This window comes from Chondrus crispus, genomic scaffold (genome assembly GCF_000350225.1).
Source record: "Chondrus crispus Stackhouse genomic scaffold, scaffold_466, whole genome shotgun sequence".
Lineage (NCBI taxonomy): Eukaryota > Rhodophyta > Florideophyceae > Gigartinales > Gigartinaceae > Chondrus > Chondrus crispus.
Window position 1 is genome coordinate 32,543 of NW_005179374.1, and position 16,546 is coordinate 49,088.

A 16,546-nucleotide genomic window follows, 5' to 3' on the forward strand; every position below is an offset into this window, starting at 1 on the left:
TCTTTGATACCATACTGCACGATTTGCAGATAATTATTTCACAAATAGGAACAGATCACTCACTGTTCAAGCTGAACTCCCTCTCGCGTTTGTACTGAGGCTGGGCACAAGCACAGTACAACTTCTCATAAACAGTACTACATAGAGCGTAACTATGCATCTACTGTACAACCCAAACCCGCATGGAGAGTTCTTGAATATCCTTGCACCCAACAATCACCGAAATCCCCCACAGTCTACGTACAGTACCGCACATGGAAGCAGAAAGGAGTACACATACGTCAAGTGCACCTGGACGGGAAAAAGAACCGCTTTCTTTCGCAGTCACTGCAATGACACCGCCCCCCATTCCCCCCTCCCCCCCCCCCAGCCCAGTCCGCCCCCTTCGTGCCGCTCCCATCTCGTTCCTCCCAAACACTCACACGCACACGCAATGGACGATTACCGCCGCCGTTCCGCCTCCAGCCCGCCACACACTCCCACTCTGTCACGCCACACCCCTGCCAAGACGTCCTCCCCCTCCGCGCCGCCCTCCGTGCGCCATATCGTCGCCTCCGTGCTCTTCTTCTGCAGCTCCTCCCTGGGCGCCATCTTCGTCAACAAAGCCTGCCTCACCCACTTCCACTTCGCCTTCCCCTCCTCCCTCATGGTCCTGCAGGCCGCGCTCACCGTCATCCTCCTCTTCGTCATGTCGCGCCTCAAGCCCAACCTTGTCTCCATCACCCCGGTCAAGTCCTCCGACTACCACCGCATCTTCACCTCCACCCTCTTCTTCATCGCCAACGTCACCGTCGGCCTGTCCGCCCTCTCGCGCGTCAACATCCCCATGTTTTCCGCCTTCCGCCGCCTCACCGTCCTCTTCGTCATGGGCGCAGAGTACTTCATGCTCCACAAAACCCACCCCAAGCCCGTCGTCGTCTCCGTCTTCGTCCTCACGTCCGGCGCATTCGTCTCCGCCCTGGGTGACGTCACCTTCACTTACACCGGCTACGCCCTCGTTTTTGCCAACAACGCCCTCACGGCCGCCTATTTAGCCTCCATCAAACGCGTCATGCGCGACCTCTCGCTCGACCCCATCTCCCTCCTCTACTACTCCAACATCATGGGCTTCCCCATCATTCTCGCCATCGCCATTCTCACGGGCGACCTGCACCGCTCCATCTCCTTCTATTACAACACCCCCGGCTTGCGCGACTCTCCCCTCTTTCTCCTCGCCCTCTCCTTCGTCGCCGCCTCCGCCTTCTGCGTCAACTTGTCCACCTCCATTTGCACCCACGTCACGTCCCCGTTGACAACGTCCGTCGCTGGTCAGGTCAAAAACGTCCTGCAATCCCTGCTCGGTTTTTTCTCGTGGGGTTACGTCCCTACCCCACTCAACGTCATAGGATTGTTGGTTGCGCTCGGCGGCCAGATGGCGTTTGCCATGTCCAAGTACCGCGATACTATTCCGGCTCTCAAGTCAAGTAAGAGCGAAGCGCATGTCGCGGACACGGATCGCCAGGACGTTGTGGCACATCTCCTCGATGAAAAGGACCACCCGAGTAACCCGGAGGTACATGTGAGTGTCGGCACCAAGCCATAAGGGCGGGGGAAGGCAATTTTGCTCAGTGATGCTGATCACTGAACGCGGATTATTTATACTGGGACGAGAGGACCGCGGTGGCTGTGACGGATGTGCATTGTCTTTTTTTGCCTAGCAGCATCACCTGCAAGTAATGGGGAATGAGAACAAGGTTGTCATTGTTTGTGGGATTCCACGTAATTTGTTATACGCGATGGAATGTCATGGTGTTGGGTGTTGATAAAGGGATACACCCTATATCGTGATAGTGGGGCACGACGATGTGGGAGTCTAAGATGGGGGGGGCGGAATGTGTGTGCCTCCTCGGGCCTCGCTGCGGTCCTCCCGTGTGCAAAGCTCCGCAAGCTGTACAGTATATCTTGTACTGTATATCTTGGAGCTCGCCGTCCACGTAAGCCACGTGTACTGCGAATCGATATGATTTGGGATATGCAGACGCTGTGTTGGCGATCTCAAAGCGATTAGGGCCCTTCGGCACACATCCGCCCCACCTGTCTCCTTCTCGCTACGACATGCAACAAACTCACCCACCCCGGCTGCCATAAATCTTCTTCCTGCCGCTGCCCTTCCCGTCCCTCCTCATCCGTCGCTCCTCATCCGTCGCTCCTCATCCGTCGCTCCTCATCCGTCGCTCCTCATCCGTCTCCCCCGCACCAATGGCCCCTCCACACCCCGCCTTCGCCTCCCCGCCCCCTCCGCTCCCGTCCGCTCCGCTCCGACCCTCCCTCACCCGGCGCCGCCTCCCCGCGCACCGCGCGTCGCCGCTAGCCAGCGCATCGCTAAACCCCCCCCGCCAACCCCGCCGCCAAGCGCACCTTCGAGCACGTCACGTGGCCGCAAGTCGAGTCCATGTGCCGCGACCTCTCCGCCGCCGCCGCCCCCGAGCGCTTCGACGTCGTGCTCGCCATCACGCGCGGCGGCCTCATCCCGGCCACCCTCGTGTGCGAGGCCCTCGAGCTCCGCAACCTGCTCTCCACCACCGTCCTGTTCTACACCGACACCGGAGATCAGTTCTTCGGCATGACCGAGCCCAGGTTTCTGTCCTTTCCCAGCCCCGACGCCTTGGAGGGCAGGCGCGTGCTCGTCGTCGATGACGTCTGGGATAGCGGACGCACCGCCCATTCCGTCAAGGTCCGTGTCGAAAGGGCAAAGCCGGCCCTCGTTAAGGTTGCTACATTGCACTACAAGCCTGCCATGAACACGCATTCGGACTCGATGCCGGATTTCTACTCAACCACCACGGAAAACTGGGTCATTTACCCATGGGAGAGATGCAGCCCAAACGTACCAGACATTGACATAGAACCCATCGAACATGAGCAGGTCCAAAATATCACTGATCAGGAGTCTGCTTCCCTCACGTGACTCGTTTTCTTCATTCAGACGCTATACAGAATGCGAGAGGTAAAACAAGATTTTGAAAAACAAGCAAAACCTGAAGCTTTATTTCTGCGCGGTACCAAACCAGCTCTTGTATCCTCTTGTGTCCTCTTGTTTCACCGTTACAAAGACGCTGACACGCGGTGCCTGCGACTTTTGAATCCTGTTCCCGCAGATGACGCACGTCGAGAAGGTGCGCGCTCCGCCAACGCCCGTACAAACACGCCTTCCTCCCGAGGAACCTTTCTATACAACACTACACGTGCAGACTTGCTGGCCTAGTGGATGTAGTAACCGCCGGCTGTGTTTCGCAACACATGATGAAATGGATCAAGAAAGAAAGGGCGTTTGTCAGCATTCGTTTGCTACACTGAGTACGTCTCAAATACAAAGGGTGCGAGTGAAAACTGCTTCGAAACTTACTGTACATGCCAGATTGGATCTGTTCCCAGAGCCCAACGTTGGTGAGCAAAGCGTGATGGATGGCGCCGCCAATGGCAATCATGGCAAGGCGGCCGTTCTTGATCTCTGCGAGCTGGTAGTGAGCTTTTCTTTCTGGTGTCTTGGAAAAGCCGAGGGGATCAATTCCAAAGTCCCCCGGGTTTTCGCAGTTTTGCTCATAGACCTTCTTATATGCGGCGGCCTCACATACGGCCATGAAAAGGAGAATCTGGATACAAGGGAGGAATCCGACGCTGGGTACGGCGTACAGCGGATTGGTGACGCTATAGGCGGCGTTCGGGAGGTGGTAGACCATTTCGGGGAAGACCCAGCCGACTATGGCAAGCATACAAATACGGCCTGTTGACAAGAACGCGGACAGGGTGTAGAGAGAGAACCAATTGATAGTTGCAGGGAAGATTAAAACAGTTAGATCATCTGCGCGATCGCGACAGTACGAATACGTATTGCAAAGCCCATGAGGCGGTATGGGACAACGAAACATACCGTGCTTAACTTCAGCCTCACGAAGGAAGTCCAGCTCGAACATGTTGGAGATACCGAGGGGGTCGAAGCCGACATCGCCTGGCAAAGACCCATCAAGCTTGGCCGGGCGCTCCATGTATGGAATGGACTTGCTCATGGACATGGAGACATTTGCGACGACGGGAGCCGAGCGAGTAGAGACGCTAGTTCCAGAGAAGGCATTGGAGCGGGCGACAGAGGCGCCAGCGAAGCCGGAGACGAAGGCAATCATGATGAAAGAAAGTGGAGGTAAAAAAAAACTGGTAAGAAGAGGGTAGGAAGGAGTGGTGAGTGGGGTGACGGGCGGGGAGGGAGCGGGTGTGGAGAAGGACTTCGGAGAGTTTATATTGAAACCGTAGGGTAATGGCAAACAAGTAGATGCGATGGAGACGCGTCTGCTGCACCACAGCTGTGTCACTTTGAAAAATCTGCAATTGCAGCCGCTAAGACGTCCAATGGGCGCACCTCCGGGCTCAGAGAAGCCACCAGATCCTCCTATACTTGCAGCATGGCCCCCACTGGTGTGTCGACACTTGGCGTGTTTCTGAGATTTTTCGAAGATTATTTCTTCGAACCGGTGACATGCTACCGTACTTGTACGCTATGCACCACGACTTTTGCGGCTCTCTTGCCAAATTCTTGTGTTCGAAGTTACGTTGCAAGTTTTACCGCTTACTGTTGCTACAACATTTTTGACTTCACATCGACTTGTTCATCGACTTCCTCTCGACAATCCCCTGAAGTGTTCTACTAACTTGTCCATATCGCTTTGAGTTTGGGTTGATTACGTGCAAACCTGACCAGAGTATTCCCAATAAACTGCAGGGAGTTGTCATAGCAATGCCAAAAAGTCCCCTCTAACCCCTTGCCTATCGTTTACCTCAAAGTCAGTTCCCTCATTGACGCAATCGCACCTGCCCCACACAGCAAATGCGCACGCAGCTTTTGTTTGCTGTCTTTGATGGATGCATCCTGTAGTATTACTCTCACTTGGAGGGAATGTGAGCTGCAGGTTAGCTGCAGGTTTGCTTTCCCCCCAAATTGCATAGATTAGCAAGCCTTCCGTTTCCTGTCGGGAACGTGCACCTAGCACGCTATCCTCCCCACTTCAAACTTTAAACTTGTACTAAACTTGCAAGGCCTCGCAAAGTTCAAGAACAGGTATAGTATGATAATGCCAGAGCCCGTACACGTGTTTGCCAAGTTCTCTACCAGACTCGTTTTCAGAACCCGAACCATCCAGTCTACCCATCGTCCTTCCGTCGATCGTGAAACCGGAAGCATACGCCGTCACAAAGCTCTGCTCAACTCACACTGACCCAAGGACATCCAATCTCAAGTCCCAGAAAGGCAACGGAAACCCGTCACCCCATGCTATGACCACATTCGCCTTCGCCGCACCCGTCACAATCCTCGCCCGCCCCGTTGCTCCGCCCACGCACCACCTATCCCCGCGCCCCCATCGCACGATGAAGCCAGCCCAACGCCCACTCACGCTCGCGCAACAGATCCAGCCGCCGCCCGCGACCGGCCAAGGCTCTGTAGAAAACGGCACCGTTCGCGTCCGCCAGCACGTCAACCCTCTAGCGCGCCGCTGGTCGCAACCGCTCCAACTCCCGCACGAGTGGTACAGCCAGGCCTTTCAGGACCCCTCGCTCCCGCTCGTCGTCGACGTAGGCGTCGCCAAAGGCCGCTTTCTGGCCAAGTTGGCTGCCTCTGATGCGAGCCGCAATTTTCTGGGACTGGAGATTCGCGAGCCGCTTGTGCATCAGGCGAATCGAGCAGCGGCGAGCGCTGGTCGTGGCAATCTTTTCTATCTTGCGTGTAATGCCAACGTTTCCCTGGCGGCTGTCTTGGCGGACGCTCCCATAGGTGCTTTGCGTGAGGTGTATGTACAGTTTTGCGACCCCTGGTTTAAGAAGAGACATGCTAAGAGACGGATTGTCAATCCTCCGCTCGTTGAGGAAATCTTCAAGGCTCTGAAGCACGCTGCAGCTGGTGGTGAATCGTACAAGAGAAAGGTATTTATCCAAAGCGATGTGATAGAGGTTGCTATCGAGATGAGGTCATTTTTCGATGGCCACGGTGGGTTTCAAAGACTGGGAGACAGTAACGGGCTTGAATGCGATATGGAGGGCTGGTTAGTAGAAAACCCAATAGGCGTCCCGACTGAACGAGAGATTGCTGTCTTCAATAAGGGGGGTAGCGTCTACCGGGCCTTGTACACTCTAAAGGAACATGGCAAAGAATCTGCGCATTGTGAATGAAAGCGGGTCACTAACTTAACTTATAAACGCTCCGTGGACAAAAGGGGATCTCGCATCGACTTGATGGAGAAAGGTTAAGGCGCTAGATGCATAAGCAGGTTGAAAAGCGCGTTTAAATCTGCTTGCACGACTGGCGCTGCCTGTGTAAAATGCAGTTAAGTTTGCGTTTCAGAGCATTCAGCGCTGTATAAAGACACGTTGAAGGAGCCTTCAAGCTAAGTGATCTAGTCCGCGGTTGACGATGCCAAAGGTTTTGAAAATGCTGAAACCACGTCAAGGACTACGTCCGTTTAATTCGCTGTCTTCTTCGTTTCATTCACTCAGCAAGAGGCGGAAGGATTCAATCAACGAAAGGCCATTTCGGAAACCCAAGGCCCAATGCAAGGCTTCACTTAAATGAGTTCAGTGACACGCCTAATCGTCTGATACTGCAGCGGCACCAGGACTTAAACGAGATGTCAAGTAGCCCGTACGACTTGCACTCTTCCGAGTACAAGCATCTGACAGATGTACGATGCGCTTCCGTTTTTCAATTGATTAGAGGGTTTTACTTTTCGTAAGGAGCGCTCCTGCCTTTTTGCGGAAGAGATACCTTTTCTGTGGCCTCAAGTATGTTGTAGCCGTACGTATCGGAAGTCGTGTCTCGTCGAGAGTGAGGCCCCTTGCAAAAGCTAGAAAAAACAAGACGTGATTTGCGTTGAGCCTTGGCGCCTCGGGGGCTGTCAGTTTTTTGCACAGATTCAAAGTTTGAAAAACAGTAGTCTGCAGGCTTGTAGGTGGAGACTCGACGACAAAGGAGAATTAAAACGACTTCCTTCAGTGAAACTGTCTTCTGTGGTCCAGAGCTCTTACAGGCGAAAGGACACGGCCATTTGCCCTATTCTAATTTACAGCCTCATGCGCAATCGAAGGAGGGCACTCACCTCTATATGAGTAAGTGCAGGAGCCGCGTGAGCATTTCGCTGTACAGTTTTTTGGATATGTCTATAGTGAATTAGGAATCTATCGAGCAATTGAAGTTATCTTTCTTCAAACATGTCTAGAGACGTAGATAACCCATAACAAGCATAGGACACCAAACTTCCTTTACGACGCTCTTTCAACGGGTTTCCTCCAACCACATGTCTAGCGAATGCTGCTTCATACGTCTTACTTTCAGTGTGAGAAGTGTTCTCCTATTTCTCTTCCTCAAAAATAATTCCATATCTGGACCCTTTGTCCTCTTGAAAAAGGGAAAAGGGGACAGCGATACACACGTGTCAAGAACACGTTCCTTTCGAGATAGGACACGTGGACGTACTCAATTGGCAGTTGCGCAGCAAATTGTAAATGGAAATAATCAATTGTAAATGACCTCACCGCCGCGCGCAGAGTGCCCGACGTCGGTGCCCAAGTTCCTCACAATGATCGAACGAGTCCCTACAGATCGTCATCGTCAGTTTTGCATCATTATCGTCTGGTCATTGTGAGACTCTCGTCGTCCCCCGCAACCCAATCTCACCATGGTAAGTTTGTGAGGGCCATGCCGTCCCACAATCGAGCGTTCCGGCAAACCAGATCCCCTTATAGGGGATTTGGACGTACTTTCGTCACCGCGACTAACAACCCGCTTCTCACATCCATGACTGCTACGCATCCGAACAGCCCGCCCACAAGTCGTTTATGATCAAGAAAAAGCTAGCCCGCAAGGCTCGGCAAAACCGCCAGGTTCCCAACTGGTTCCGGATGAAGGTTGACACCAAGATCCGCTACAACAACAAGCGCCGCCACTGGCGTCGTACGAAGCTTGGCTTCTAAGCCTCTTGCCTATCAGCGCTCTCTACTACTGCGCAACGGATTTGTTCACGCGCGGACGGATCGCTCTCAAGGAACTCCACTCGCATTGATTTGCAGCGGGAGCTTGCGGGGAGCGCTGTTCACCGCGATTTCGACAGAGGGGATGGCTGTTGTTTTTCAATTCCAGCAGAAGTTGTACAATGCTGAAATCTTGCAGCCTCGTGAGATTGAGATATATCATCACACCGCGGGACCTGAAGCGTCGATCACCTTCTTGCGTAGTCGTCCCGACGCGCCTCCCTGTGAAGTGCGGCGGGTGCGGCGGATGCGTTGTATGTAAAGTTTTGCCTTGCCTGCGCATGTGAAAATGGTGATCTGCGACAGACTCGTGCGGACTTGCGACTGCGTAGAAACACTCATGTGGTTTTGTCGTCTCGTCAGTCTCTCACAGTCTTTTCCTTAGAATTTAGTCTCCGGATTAGCGAGCTTTGGTTGTATTAGCGTTTGCTGATTCAACGGTCCTTGTAGCTGAACTATTTTTACGCCTCTTGACGTCCGTCGGAGTGCTTCTCGCATGGTGCTGGGGTGCATGTAGTCAGAGTTTTCTTGATGAACGGAGAACCTACCGACCAGCATAGACCTGGGTCTGGGACAACAGCGACGTAGTGGACAAAACTTGTTATTGTCCTGATCCGACCAACGTACGGGAGTGAAAACAGGCAGGACAGCGGGGTATAACAGTGACTAACTGCTGACATTCGTCACTCTGGTAAAAAAAAGTTGTAGAGGAAAATCTTCCACGATGCACAAAACTCTTTTACCGTCGTATCTTAACACGATACATGGGTAAACTCGCTTAGACTATTGACCCTGAGAAAGAGAGGTCGCTAGGAAACATCGCTTCAAGCCTTCTAGTATAATACCGGGATGCAAGAGTCAGATTTACTCAGAAATGTATAGCTAGAAAGTACGATCAACCACTGTTTTGATCAGAGCTTGTACAACCAAACGCACCGAAAAGATTAGCTGTGGCCACGCGCAGATCCTACTGCTTCAAGTACCGTCGCCCTTCAGCGTATCCAGTGGGACGATAGTCTGCAGTGTTCCTCCTCTTCATATCCTTCAACCTGCGGGACGGAGAGTTGAACGACTTGGAACCATTCTCAACCTTCAGTGCGCTGAGTTGCTTTCGGTGTGGCATTGTTCGTGCAACGTCTTCCATATCACCAACACGCCGCTCCCCTTTTAGCGCACGAGGCGATCGGTCACTTGTCTTGGAATCGCCTCGTGATCCTTTAAGGGCTCGCGTACGAGCCTGGTCAACCCCATTGGTGCCATTCTTCTTTTGCACGTCACTATTTGTTAATCTCCTTCTCGTATCGGAGGTTTTGCCGTGCCCTGAGCGCTTTTCAACCTGTTTTTCGGCGTCTTCTTCTTCATCCGGAGCCACGTAATTGCTGTCACCATCATCTCCGCCCCCAAGTTCGACATCTTCAACTTCTGCACTTTCCTCCTCCTCTTCATCGTCGTCCTTGTCAATGCGTTGGTGATCCTCTTGTTGAGCTTCACTACTGCTCTTCAACGGTTGGCTCTTGCCGTTCTCAACCTTCTCTCCAGGACGAACATCACTTTCACTCGCAGATTGCTCCGAACCTCTTCCGGAAGTGGAAGACGTCCGCATGGGCCTCTTCGCGTCTGGATTGACACTCCACTTCTTGGTCTTTTCATCTAATGATATCTTGTTGACAAAAACCAAATTCCTAAAGTGTCCCTTGCATTGAGTCCAGTTTCTTTTTCCACCCATATTGGCCACGATGGCGCGAATAAGACTCTGCTCATCTAGTGTCGCGCTTCTTCTGACGGTATCGAAGAAGATTCCATTCTCTTGATTTGTCCAGTTTATCCTTACTCTCTTGAGCCTGGGCATATTCTCGTCACCCTCTCGAGATGCATAGTGATCCATATCACCGTTAGGAGCAGAAGACGGACGCTTCCTTGCAAAACGGTCAAAGTCATGGTCGTCCATTTGGTGGTCTGGGTGGACAAATCTGCGCTGGAGAGAAGCAGGAGGATATTCCGGCTGATAATAGTATGGCGAGGGTCGAGGAACAAGACCATTGTGTCGAGACGAGTGGGTGGGAGGTGGCATTACGTCGGGGGGAGCTGGTCCAACGACGTTTGGTGCTTTGGGAGTGATAGCAGGAGCCCTGCGCCAGGCCCAATGAGGCTGACGTTGGCGGGCGGACATGTCATCTTGCTCGCGCTCGAGATGAGGAGCAGACTTTGCAGCGTAGGGATCTAATGGTAAGTTCTGATGGACAAGCTTCTCTGTGTCATCCGCACATTTCCCAATTAGGTCTCCAATCTGCCCAAAAACGATTTCATAAGAGAGTGGTTAGACGAATCTGAAAACACTGAGGGACAAGTGTCCCAGGCGGAGAAAGAGCGAAAGAGTTGAAGTTCGGAGAGTGTCTTACCTTCGAGACGTGGTAAGCAATTCCGCGAACGGTGTGGAGCCAGAGAAGATCACGCTGCCGGTCCGGGTTGGCCATGGTTGGCTGAAGGTAATCAAGGGGAAAAAGCGGGGGGGGGGGGGGTGAAGGGGTTAGGCTGTGAGTGCGACAGACAGTGTAGCAAAAGTAAACTTAGACAGGAGAGGGCAGGGTGATTAGTGAGGCTCCTTTGTTTATGTAGTACACGCGGGTAGCGCGAAAGGAGGCGCAATGAGGCGGAGAGAGGGAAAATAGGATGCCGGAAGATGTAGTTTGGGTGATGGGAGAAGCTACTTAAAGTGGCGAAGATTCGAAGGAGGTGCGTGTTTGTCAAGAGAGATGTGAAAGAATGGCGGGAGGGGGCATTGAAGGGGCGCCGAAGAAAGGCGAATTTATAGTGTTGAGAGGGGTAGAGAAGCTTGCATAGCGTCTGATACGAGCAGGATGTGTTTCGGGGTGGGCTAGTGAAGAAGACAGGAATTTACGGGAGCGAATTATGTGAATACATGACAATAGCGAGCGGGTAGAGTTGACGGAACTTTAAAATGCTTTTAGCAGCAGTCCTTTTTCACAAGCAGGCGCTCTTTGGGAAACAAGGCGACAGACACATTATAAAAACACCTCCCGGCTGTCATCTATCACGACTGGGATTTTCATACCTTCCGCTGGCTCCCAGTGATCCCAGTGGATCTTCTTGGCGTACGTTTTCAACGTTTTTGACCTACTGTCGCACTTGCGGCAAAATTTCGCCCGCCAGAACTGTCTAATAATATATTTGTACTACTGTAGGTTCTTGCCCCTCTACTTTTGTCACTGTTGCATTCCTTTAAACATTGTTAAACAAGATTTTGTCCATCCAACCCGTTTTATTCAACCCTCTCTTGCTGTTTGCACACAAACTAAAACAGGGTCCAGGACAACAGCCCCCATTCCAACACACAAAAAGCCGCCTTATAGTTGCTACTCGCGATAGAAGGCCCAAATTTATATTCTTCCATCACGCAGTGCTGCAAACCTGTGACAGACTGGTCCATACACCTGCCTATTTTCGTCCACTGCCCCAACTTTGTGGTCCGTCGCAAAATTTCAGGTTGCATGTTGCGTTCAGTGGTCCGTTTCGTCTCCCGCTCGAAAGGCTGTATTCTCACGCCCCCATCTCTTCTCCGTCCCATCAACTTCATTCCACACGGTATCATTGGTCCACCACCACTGCGTAGTACGCAGTGGTAGTGAACCACGTACGCACTGTGCACGTATCCCAAGTTTGTTCTATTGTATCACTACTGTAGCAGTATCTAGTTTCTGCTACTAAGGGCGTTTACGCTCCTTGCGTGATATACTGTTCGCAGTTTGCGGACCCCCACAACTTTCTTGACAGCAAAAAGAACCGCTTTTTCATTCGTCAAGGCATTCTACAGCACCTAGGTCTTTTTCGCCCGGCGTCATGCAAGTTTACCGAGGATGAAGAGCGTATGGACTGCCGCAGTGACAATTTCGTATGCACAGTCCGGTCCAACTTGCACCCGATGCTGTATCAAGTTCGGGAGACACCAATTTACCTTTTCCCGCGCGGTAGAAGCTGCGGCCGCATGTATTTAACCCCTAGAATGACATCGTTAAAAGCCAACATGACAGTGAAAGCGCATACTATTGCATTTTCGTCGCGAGAGGTGTCCAAATTTCACCCTTCATTGGCACAAGCGACGAGCTGGCACATCAGTGACAAGTACTTACACACAGGCTTTTTTTTGGGGGGCTTGCGAAAGCGCTCCGAAGGCATGCCAAAATAGAAAAAGCATGGAACGGCGCACGCAAATAATATAACTGGCCCCCTTTGTTGTCCTAACAGATATGTCAAGGTCGGCGTATCATATTTAGAGAAATGTCGCCCTCCCCTTTGTGGATCAGAAGGCAGAAAAAGCGGGCATTCGGCGGCCGAGAGGCGTTTCGTACGAACCTGTCAAACTGTCATAGGGGCGTGATACTGTATCCGACAGATCGCCTATAGAGCTTGTAATAATCATATCGCGCTTCGTGTCACTTTAGCCACGCAATTGGCATAAAGGCATGCCACGCAAAGGTCCTGACGGCCCCTTCAACTCAGCCCGTTTGGGTGCAGGAACAGGAGCCGGACATGGTCCCCTCACATGACAACCGTGCTGGCCACGCAAGAAGCACCCCTCTTGACATCGTGACAGACACCTAGTGTGCATGCACTTCTAAATGGCAGTCCTGTTGTGCCCCCTCTGAAACCCCTAATTTGCCCAAACACTCGCCATTTAACAGCAAAATTTGCTTTCTACCCCGTTACGCAAGTACTACCCTTGGGTAGTTCGTGTAGTTTGCATGCTGCATGCTCCTCGGTTGCAGTAATGTTTCGTCTATGACTTACCCTTGCCGGTGCCCTGTCACGAATCGATGCTGTCAGATGATTTTCTCTTATCTACGTATCAGTAAACCTAGCTATGAAGATGCCACTAAATCCAGGTTACGGACGGTACCCCTTCGCATGGGAGTCATCATCACTTCCGTCCTTGTGGGTAGCAAGCGAAAGACGAACGACTCTAATAGAAGCTGCCAGGCATGGTCACTTCGGAGTGCAAGTAAGGCTATGTAAAACGGAGATGCGTGCTAAGCAGAGCAGTATGTGCCACGAAAGACGGCATGAGGGCAAACAAAAGTCGCAAGCAAAAGTCGCATATGCGCTTTCAGACATCTGTGCGCACAAGTGACTGCTTCGTGGGGTTGGGGTCCTATTTTTGAATATTTTTACGCATATCTTCGCCGTAGTTCTCAGCTCCCCAACAGTACATCGACATCTCTTTGCCACGTCTGCCAACAGGAGTATTGTGCTGTATCCAATGCTTTCTTCCACACTAATTAATACTGTTTTGCTCTACACACGTGGCGAATAACACCCGAACGGCATCAGACGTCCACTATTTGCATACCTTCGATCCGGTGGACTGCGTCTCACATCGAAAATGATGCAAAGAGCACAACAACTGATCTGATTAGCGCCTTCGTCCGCCCCTCCCCCCCTCTCCGAACCCCTCCTCCATCTTCCGCAACTATCATTCTACTGTATTACCTACAGTAGTTTCTACTACGCCTGCCTCGCCGCACTTATATGACGGCTAATGCCAGTGTCACCACCCCATCGGTGCACTGCATGAGTTACTCTTGCGACTAACACTGATGGCTTTGCTACGAACCTTGTGCAAGGAACGCATGATCCTTCAAGCAATGCAGTGCGTTTGGTCTCATCCTGGGGTTTGGACAAAGCAGCTTGAGTATCAAATCCTTCGCATCTTCCCCGACCTCCTTTGTCCCAATTACAGTTGATCCAAACAAAAACTCCTTTCGCTCTGCGCTGCGCTTCTTACAGAATGACAAGATAGTCGAAGAAACCGACAGGTCTTGCACGTTTCGCTTCGTGAACGGAAGTTTGCCGACGATCAAAAAGTACAAGACGCACCCAAGCTGCCACATGTCAGCCTTGGTGGCATATCGATGCGCTTTAGAAGTGAGGAGTTCCGGGGAGGCGCAAGCCAGGCTGGCGACTTTGCCCTTTTCCTGAAAGATGCCACACTCGATCGGGACGCGTCCGTTTGCAGGATCGATCGGTCGAGCAGTTCCAAAGTCGATAATCTTGGGTTCCAACGGCGTTTCGCTGCCCAGGAAGAGAACGTTACTCGGAGAAATGTCCCAGTGCACAATGCCGCACGCGTGCATGTAGCCGACGGCCTTGAGCAGCGCGGAGAATATCCGTCTTGCTTGGTGCTCTGAGAACTGACCATGAGTATGTACATGTTGAGCGAGCGAGCCGCCGAGGCATTCCTCCATGACGACGTGGACCTCGGTGACGGTCTCGAAGAGATCGATGACGTTGATAATGGCGAAATGGTTGAGCCTTGCCTTGGCGAACAGTACCTCACTCGCCACGGTGACAGAGCCATTGGTGTTCCGTGAGATGCTCTTGACGGCGACGGTGGCAGGATCGGGATCGGGTTGGTGGAGTTGATGAGCCGAACGGGTGAGTGAAGCCTGGCGCAAGACGTGCTTATCCATCTTACTCGAGGGGACGGCCTGCTCGGGAAAGTCGTGGGCGGTGTTATTGTCCTCCGGGTCGATGTCGATGGAGTTGCGCGAGCGGGAGCGACTGTGGTGGTTGCGGCGCTTGAACAGGCCCAAAGAAAGCGAAGGATGTTCGTTGACGTGGAGCGAAAACTCCGAGGCGACGGTGCTGGCGCTCTCGATGCTCGGGTCGCGGGGATGGTTTGTGGGGAAGCCTCTGCGGACGATGCCATGGACGCCAACGCCAAGCAGTGCTTGTGGGTCGAGAGCGTAGTAGCGAGTGATGGTGCGCGCGGAGGCGGCGGCGAGGGCGCGGCGCCACTTGGAGTACTGGAAGGGGGTGTCGGCGTAGATGCGGACGGGGACGCCGGAGGACGGGGCCGGGGCGAGGTCGATAACCTTGGACGAAGCGTTGGACGTGACAAGACAGTCGACCAGGTGCAGGACCGGGGTGGAGTCGACCAGGATGACATGGTCGTCCGTGAGCGTGACGTAGCGGCGCTTGGGGAAGGAAAAGAAGGCGTGGCGGCGCACGACGAGCCACGCGCCGAGGACCGGGGCGCCGCCGCCGGGCGACGCCGACGCGACGGCGGCGGCGGTGGCCGTGGCCGTGGAGGCGGGCTGCGGCATGGGAATCGCGGGAGGGTGCGGAAGGCGAGGACGGGGCGGGGGTTGGGGTGCGGGCGGGAAAGCGGAAAGCTGTAGATCCGTGGAGACTTGACTGTTGAGGGGGGATGCGTTGCCATATAAGACGGGGGATCAACACGGAGGTGGGGCGGTACAGCTGTGGGTGTACAGTATGTATTTTTGGTTGAATACGTGCTGGTGCCGTTGCGGACGTATGGCGTCGGGGCGCGAGGTGGCGCCACGTAGGTTGCGAGAATCAGGAAACTTGGACGCGTGCGAGTCTCTGCCCCGCGCGTTTTGCAAGCTGTCTCGGGTTGCCGCATTGGTGACCGACCGCCATAAGCGCCCCGTTAAGCGGCATTCGTCTCGACTATGCTGCTCAACTTTCTTACACGTGTACGGTACAGCCGCACTACAGGCAAAAAATTACAACTTGCAAAAACCCCTCCTGCCACACTACCTCATACACCGCCTGCCTTTGGTCCCATTGCCTAGCCTCGCCTCCTGCCAGTGTCAGGTCCCCCATTTACATCATCTCTCCCAATCTCCGCGCATGCAACATAGAGCTCCGAACCTTCGGAGCCCTATGGCCCTATGGCCCCACCCTCACCACGTTCCGCACGACGCCCCTCCTCTCCCTGTCCACGCTCTTCCTCGCCTAAAGTCTCCCACACTCATACTCCGCCTTCCCAAACCGCCCCACGTCCTCGCAATGCCTCTCCAAGCGGCCCGGTCCAGCGGCGCCCCGCGCGCTTCCCCGTGCGGTCACGTGCCCCTGCCTGCGCCGCGCCCCCTCGGCCCCGTGCGGAAGCACGCGCGCCCTTCACTGCCCGCTCCCATCGCCCCCGACGTGCACCTCTCCGGCTGCCCGCAGTTGGCCCGGACATACACGTCGCTGCCAACGCCCACGTCCAGGACAGAGCGCGCCGACTGCGGCCCGCGCGCGAAGCCGCCCGTTTTAACCCCGAGGCCGCCGCCATTTGCAGACAGCCTCATCACGCACGCGTCTGCAGGTCGTCTGACCCCGCAGTACTGACGCCGATTGCCACCACCGACGAACATAGTCTTCAGCACGCTCACCCGATGTATAGCGCTCGTGCACCGCCCTGGGAATCTCACGATTACGCGTTGCAAATCCCATGTTTCGGATCGTAGGCGAACCTCGGCACGGATGATCAAGTGCACAGTCATCGAACCTTTCAGAGCGTCGGTGAGGGCTTTGGCCATCCAATGAATTTTCCTCGAGCTTGTAACATGTTGGAAGCGGGGGTGAGGGGGAGGGAAGGGCGGGGAGGGCGGAGTTTCGTGGAGAGAGGTGACGGCTTGCTCCTATGAAGGGGATCAAGAGGCTATTTATAAACTCGCCTCTTGTCGCAAAA

The 16,546-nt window shown here is 53.6% G+C and overlaps 6 protein-coding genes; 3 read left to right on the forward strand and 3 right to left on the reverse strand.

The window, feature by feature from the left end:
* The first annotated feature begins 1,780 nt into the window (after window positions 1–1,780).
* On the forward strand, window positions 1,781–2,144 carry CHC_T00000216001 (hypothetical protein). XM_005719217.1 is given in 2 exon segments: window positions 1,781–2,047; window positions 2,048–2,144. 1 exon segment carries the CDS (start codon window positions 1,781–1,783, stop codon window positions 2,045–2,047), a length of 267 nt encoding a protein of 88 aa, XP_005719274.1. The 3' UTR covers window positions 2,048–2,144.
* A 674-nt stretch (window positions 2,145–2,818) lies between these two features.
* Window positions 2,819–4,195, reverse strand: CHC_T00008505001 (Light-harvest protein). XM_005719218.1 is given in 5 exon segments: window positions 2,819–3,240; window positions 3,241–3,263; window positions 3,386–3,763; window positions 3,911–4,160; window positions 4,161–4,195. The coding sequence occupies 3 exon segments, from the start codon at window positions 4,158–4,160 to the stop codon at window positions 3,241–3,243; spliced, it is 651 nt and encodes a 216-aa protein (XP_005719275.1). The 5' UTR covers window positions 4,161–4,195; the 3' UTR covers window positions 2,819–3,240.
* Window positions 4,196–5,397: 1,202 nt separating this feature from the next.
* CHC_T00000217001 (hypothetical protein) lies at window positions 5,398–7,016 on the forward strand. XM_005719219.1 is given in 2 exon segments: window positions 5,398–6,195; window positions 6,196–7,016. The coding sequence occupies 1 exon segment, from the start codon at window positions 5,398–5,400 to the stop codon at window positions 6,193–6,195; it is 798 nt and encodes a 265-aa protein (XP_005719276.1). The 3' UTR covers window positions 6,196–7,016.
* Window positions 7,017–7,697: 681 nt separating this feature from the next.
* CHC_T00010033001 (60S ribosomal protein L39) lies at window positions 7,698–7,992 on the forward strand. Its single transcript, XM_005719220.1, has 2 exons — window positions 7,698–7,700; window positions 7,840–7,992. Exons 1-2 carry the CDS (start codon window positions 7,698–7,700, stop codon window positions 7,990–7,992), a joined length of 156 nt encoding a protein of 51 aa, XP_005719277.1.
* An 896-nt stretch (window positions 7,993–8,888) lies between these two features.
* Window positions 8,889–10,581, reverse strand: CHC_T00000219001 (hypothetical protein). XM_005719221.1 is given in 4 exon segments: window positions 8,889–9,016; window positions 9,017–10,336; window positions 10,449–10,523; window positions 10,524–10,581. The coding sequence occupies 2 exon segments, from the start codon at window positions 10,521–10,523 to the stop codon at window positions 9,017–9,019; spliced, it is 1,395 nt and encodes a 464-aa protein (XP_005719278.1). The 5' UTR covers window positions 10,524–10,581; the 3' UTR covers window positions 8,889–9,016.
* Window positions 10,582–13,670: 3,089 nt separating this feature from the next.
* CHC_T00009054001 (Tyrosine-protein kinase) lies at window positions 13,671–15,170 on the reverse strand. The gene has a single exon (XM_005719222.1). The coding sequence runs from the start codon at window positions 15,168–15,170 to the stop codon at window positions 13,671–13,673; it is 1,500 nt and encodes a 499-aa protein (XP_005719279.1).
* Window positions 15,171–16,546: the final 1,376 nt, after the last annotated feature.

What these genes read in the sequence shown, in the direction of transcription:
- CHC_T00000216001 (XM_005719217.1), top strand. Translation starts at nt 1,781, where the DNA reads ATGTCATGGTGTTGGGTGTTGATAAAGGGATACACCCTATATCGTGAT.
- CHC_T00008505001 (XM_005719218.1), bottom strand. Translation starts at nt 4,160, where the DNA reads ATGATTGCCTTCGTCTCCGGCTTCGCTGGCGCCTCTGTCGCCCGCTCC. An exon ending in TGAGGCTGAAGTTAAGCACG is followed by an intron (nt 3,764 to 3,910) that starts GTATGTTTCGTT and finishes TCTTGTCAACAG; the next exon opens with GCCGTATTTGTATGCTTGCC. An exon ending in GATCCAATCTGGCATGTACA is followed by an intron (nt 3,264 to 3,385) that starts GTAAGTTTCGAA and finishes TGCGAAACACAG; the next exon opens with CCGGCGGTTACTACATCCAC.
- CHC_T00000217001 (XM_005719219.1), top strand. Translation starts at nt 5,398, where the DNA reads ATGAAGCCAGCCCAACGCCCACTCACGCTCGCGCAACAGATCCAGCCG.
- CHC_T00000219001 (XM_005719221.1), bottom strand. Translation starts at nt 10,523, where the DNA reads ATGGCCAACCCGGACCGGCAGCGTGATCTTCTCTGGCTCCACACCGTT. An exon ending in TTGCTTACCACGTCTCGAAG is followed by an intron (nt 10,337 to 10,448) that starts GTAAGACACTCT and finishes GTTTTTGGGCAG; the next exon opens with ATTGGAGACCTAATTGGGAA.
- CHC_T00009054001 (XM_005719222.1), bottom strand. Translation starts at nt 15,170, where the DNA reads ATGCCGCAGCCCGCCTCCACGGCCACGGCCACCGCCGCCGCCGTCGCG.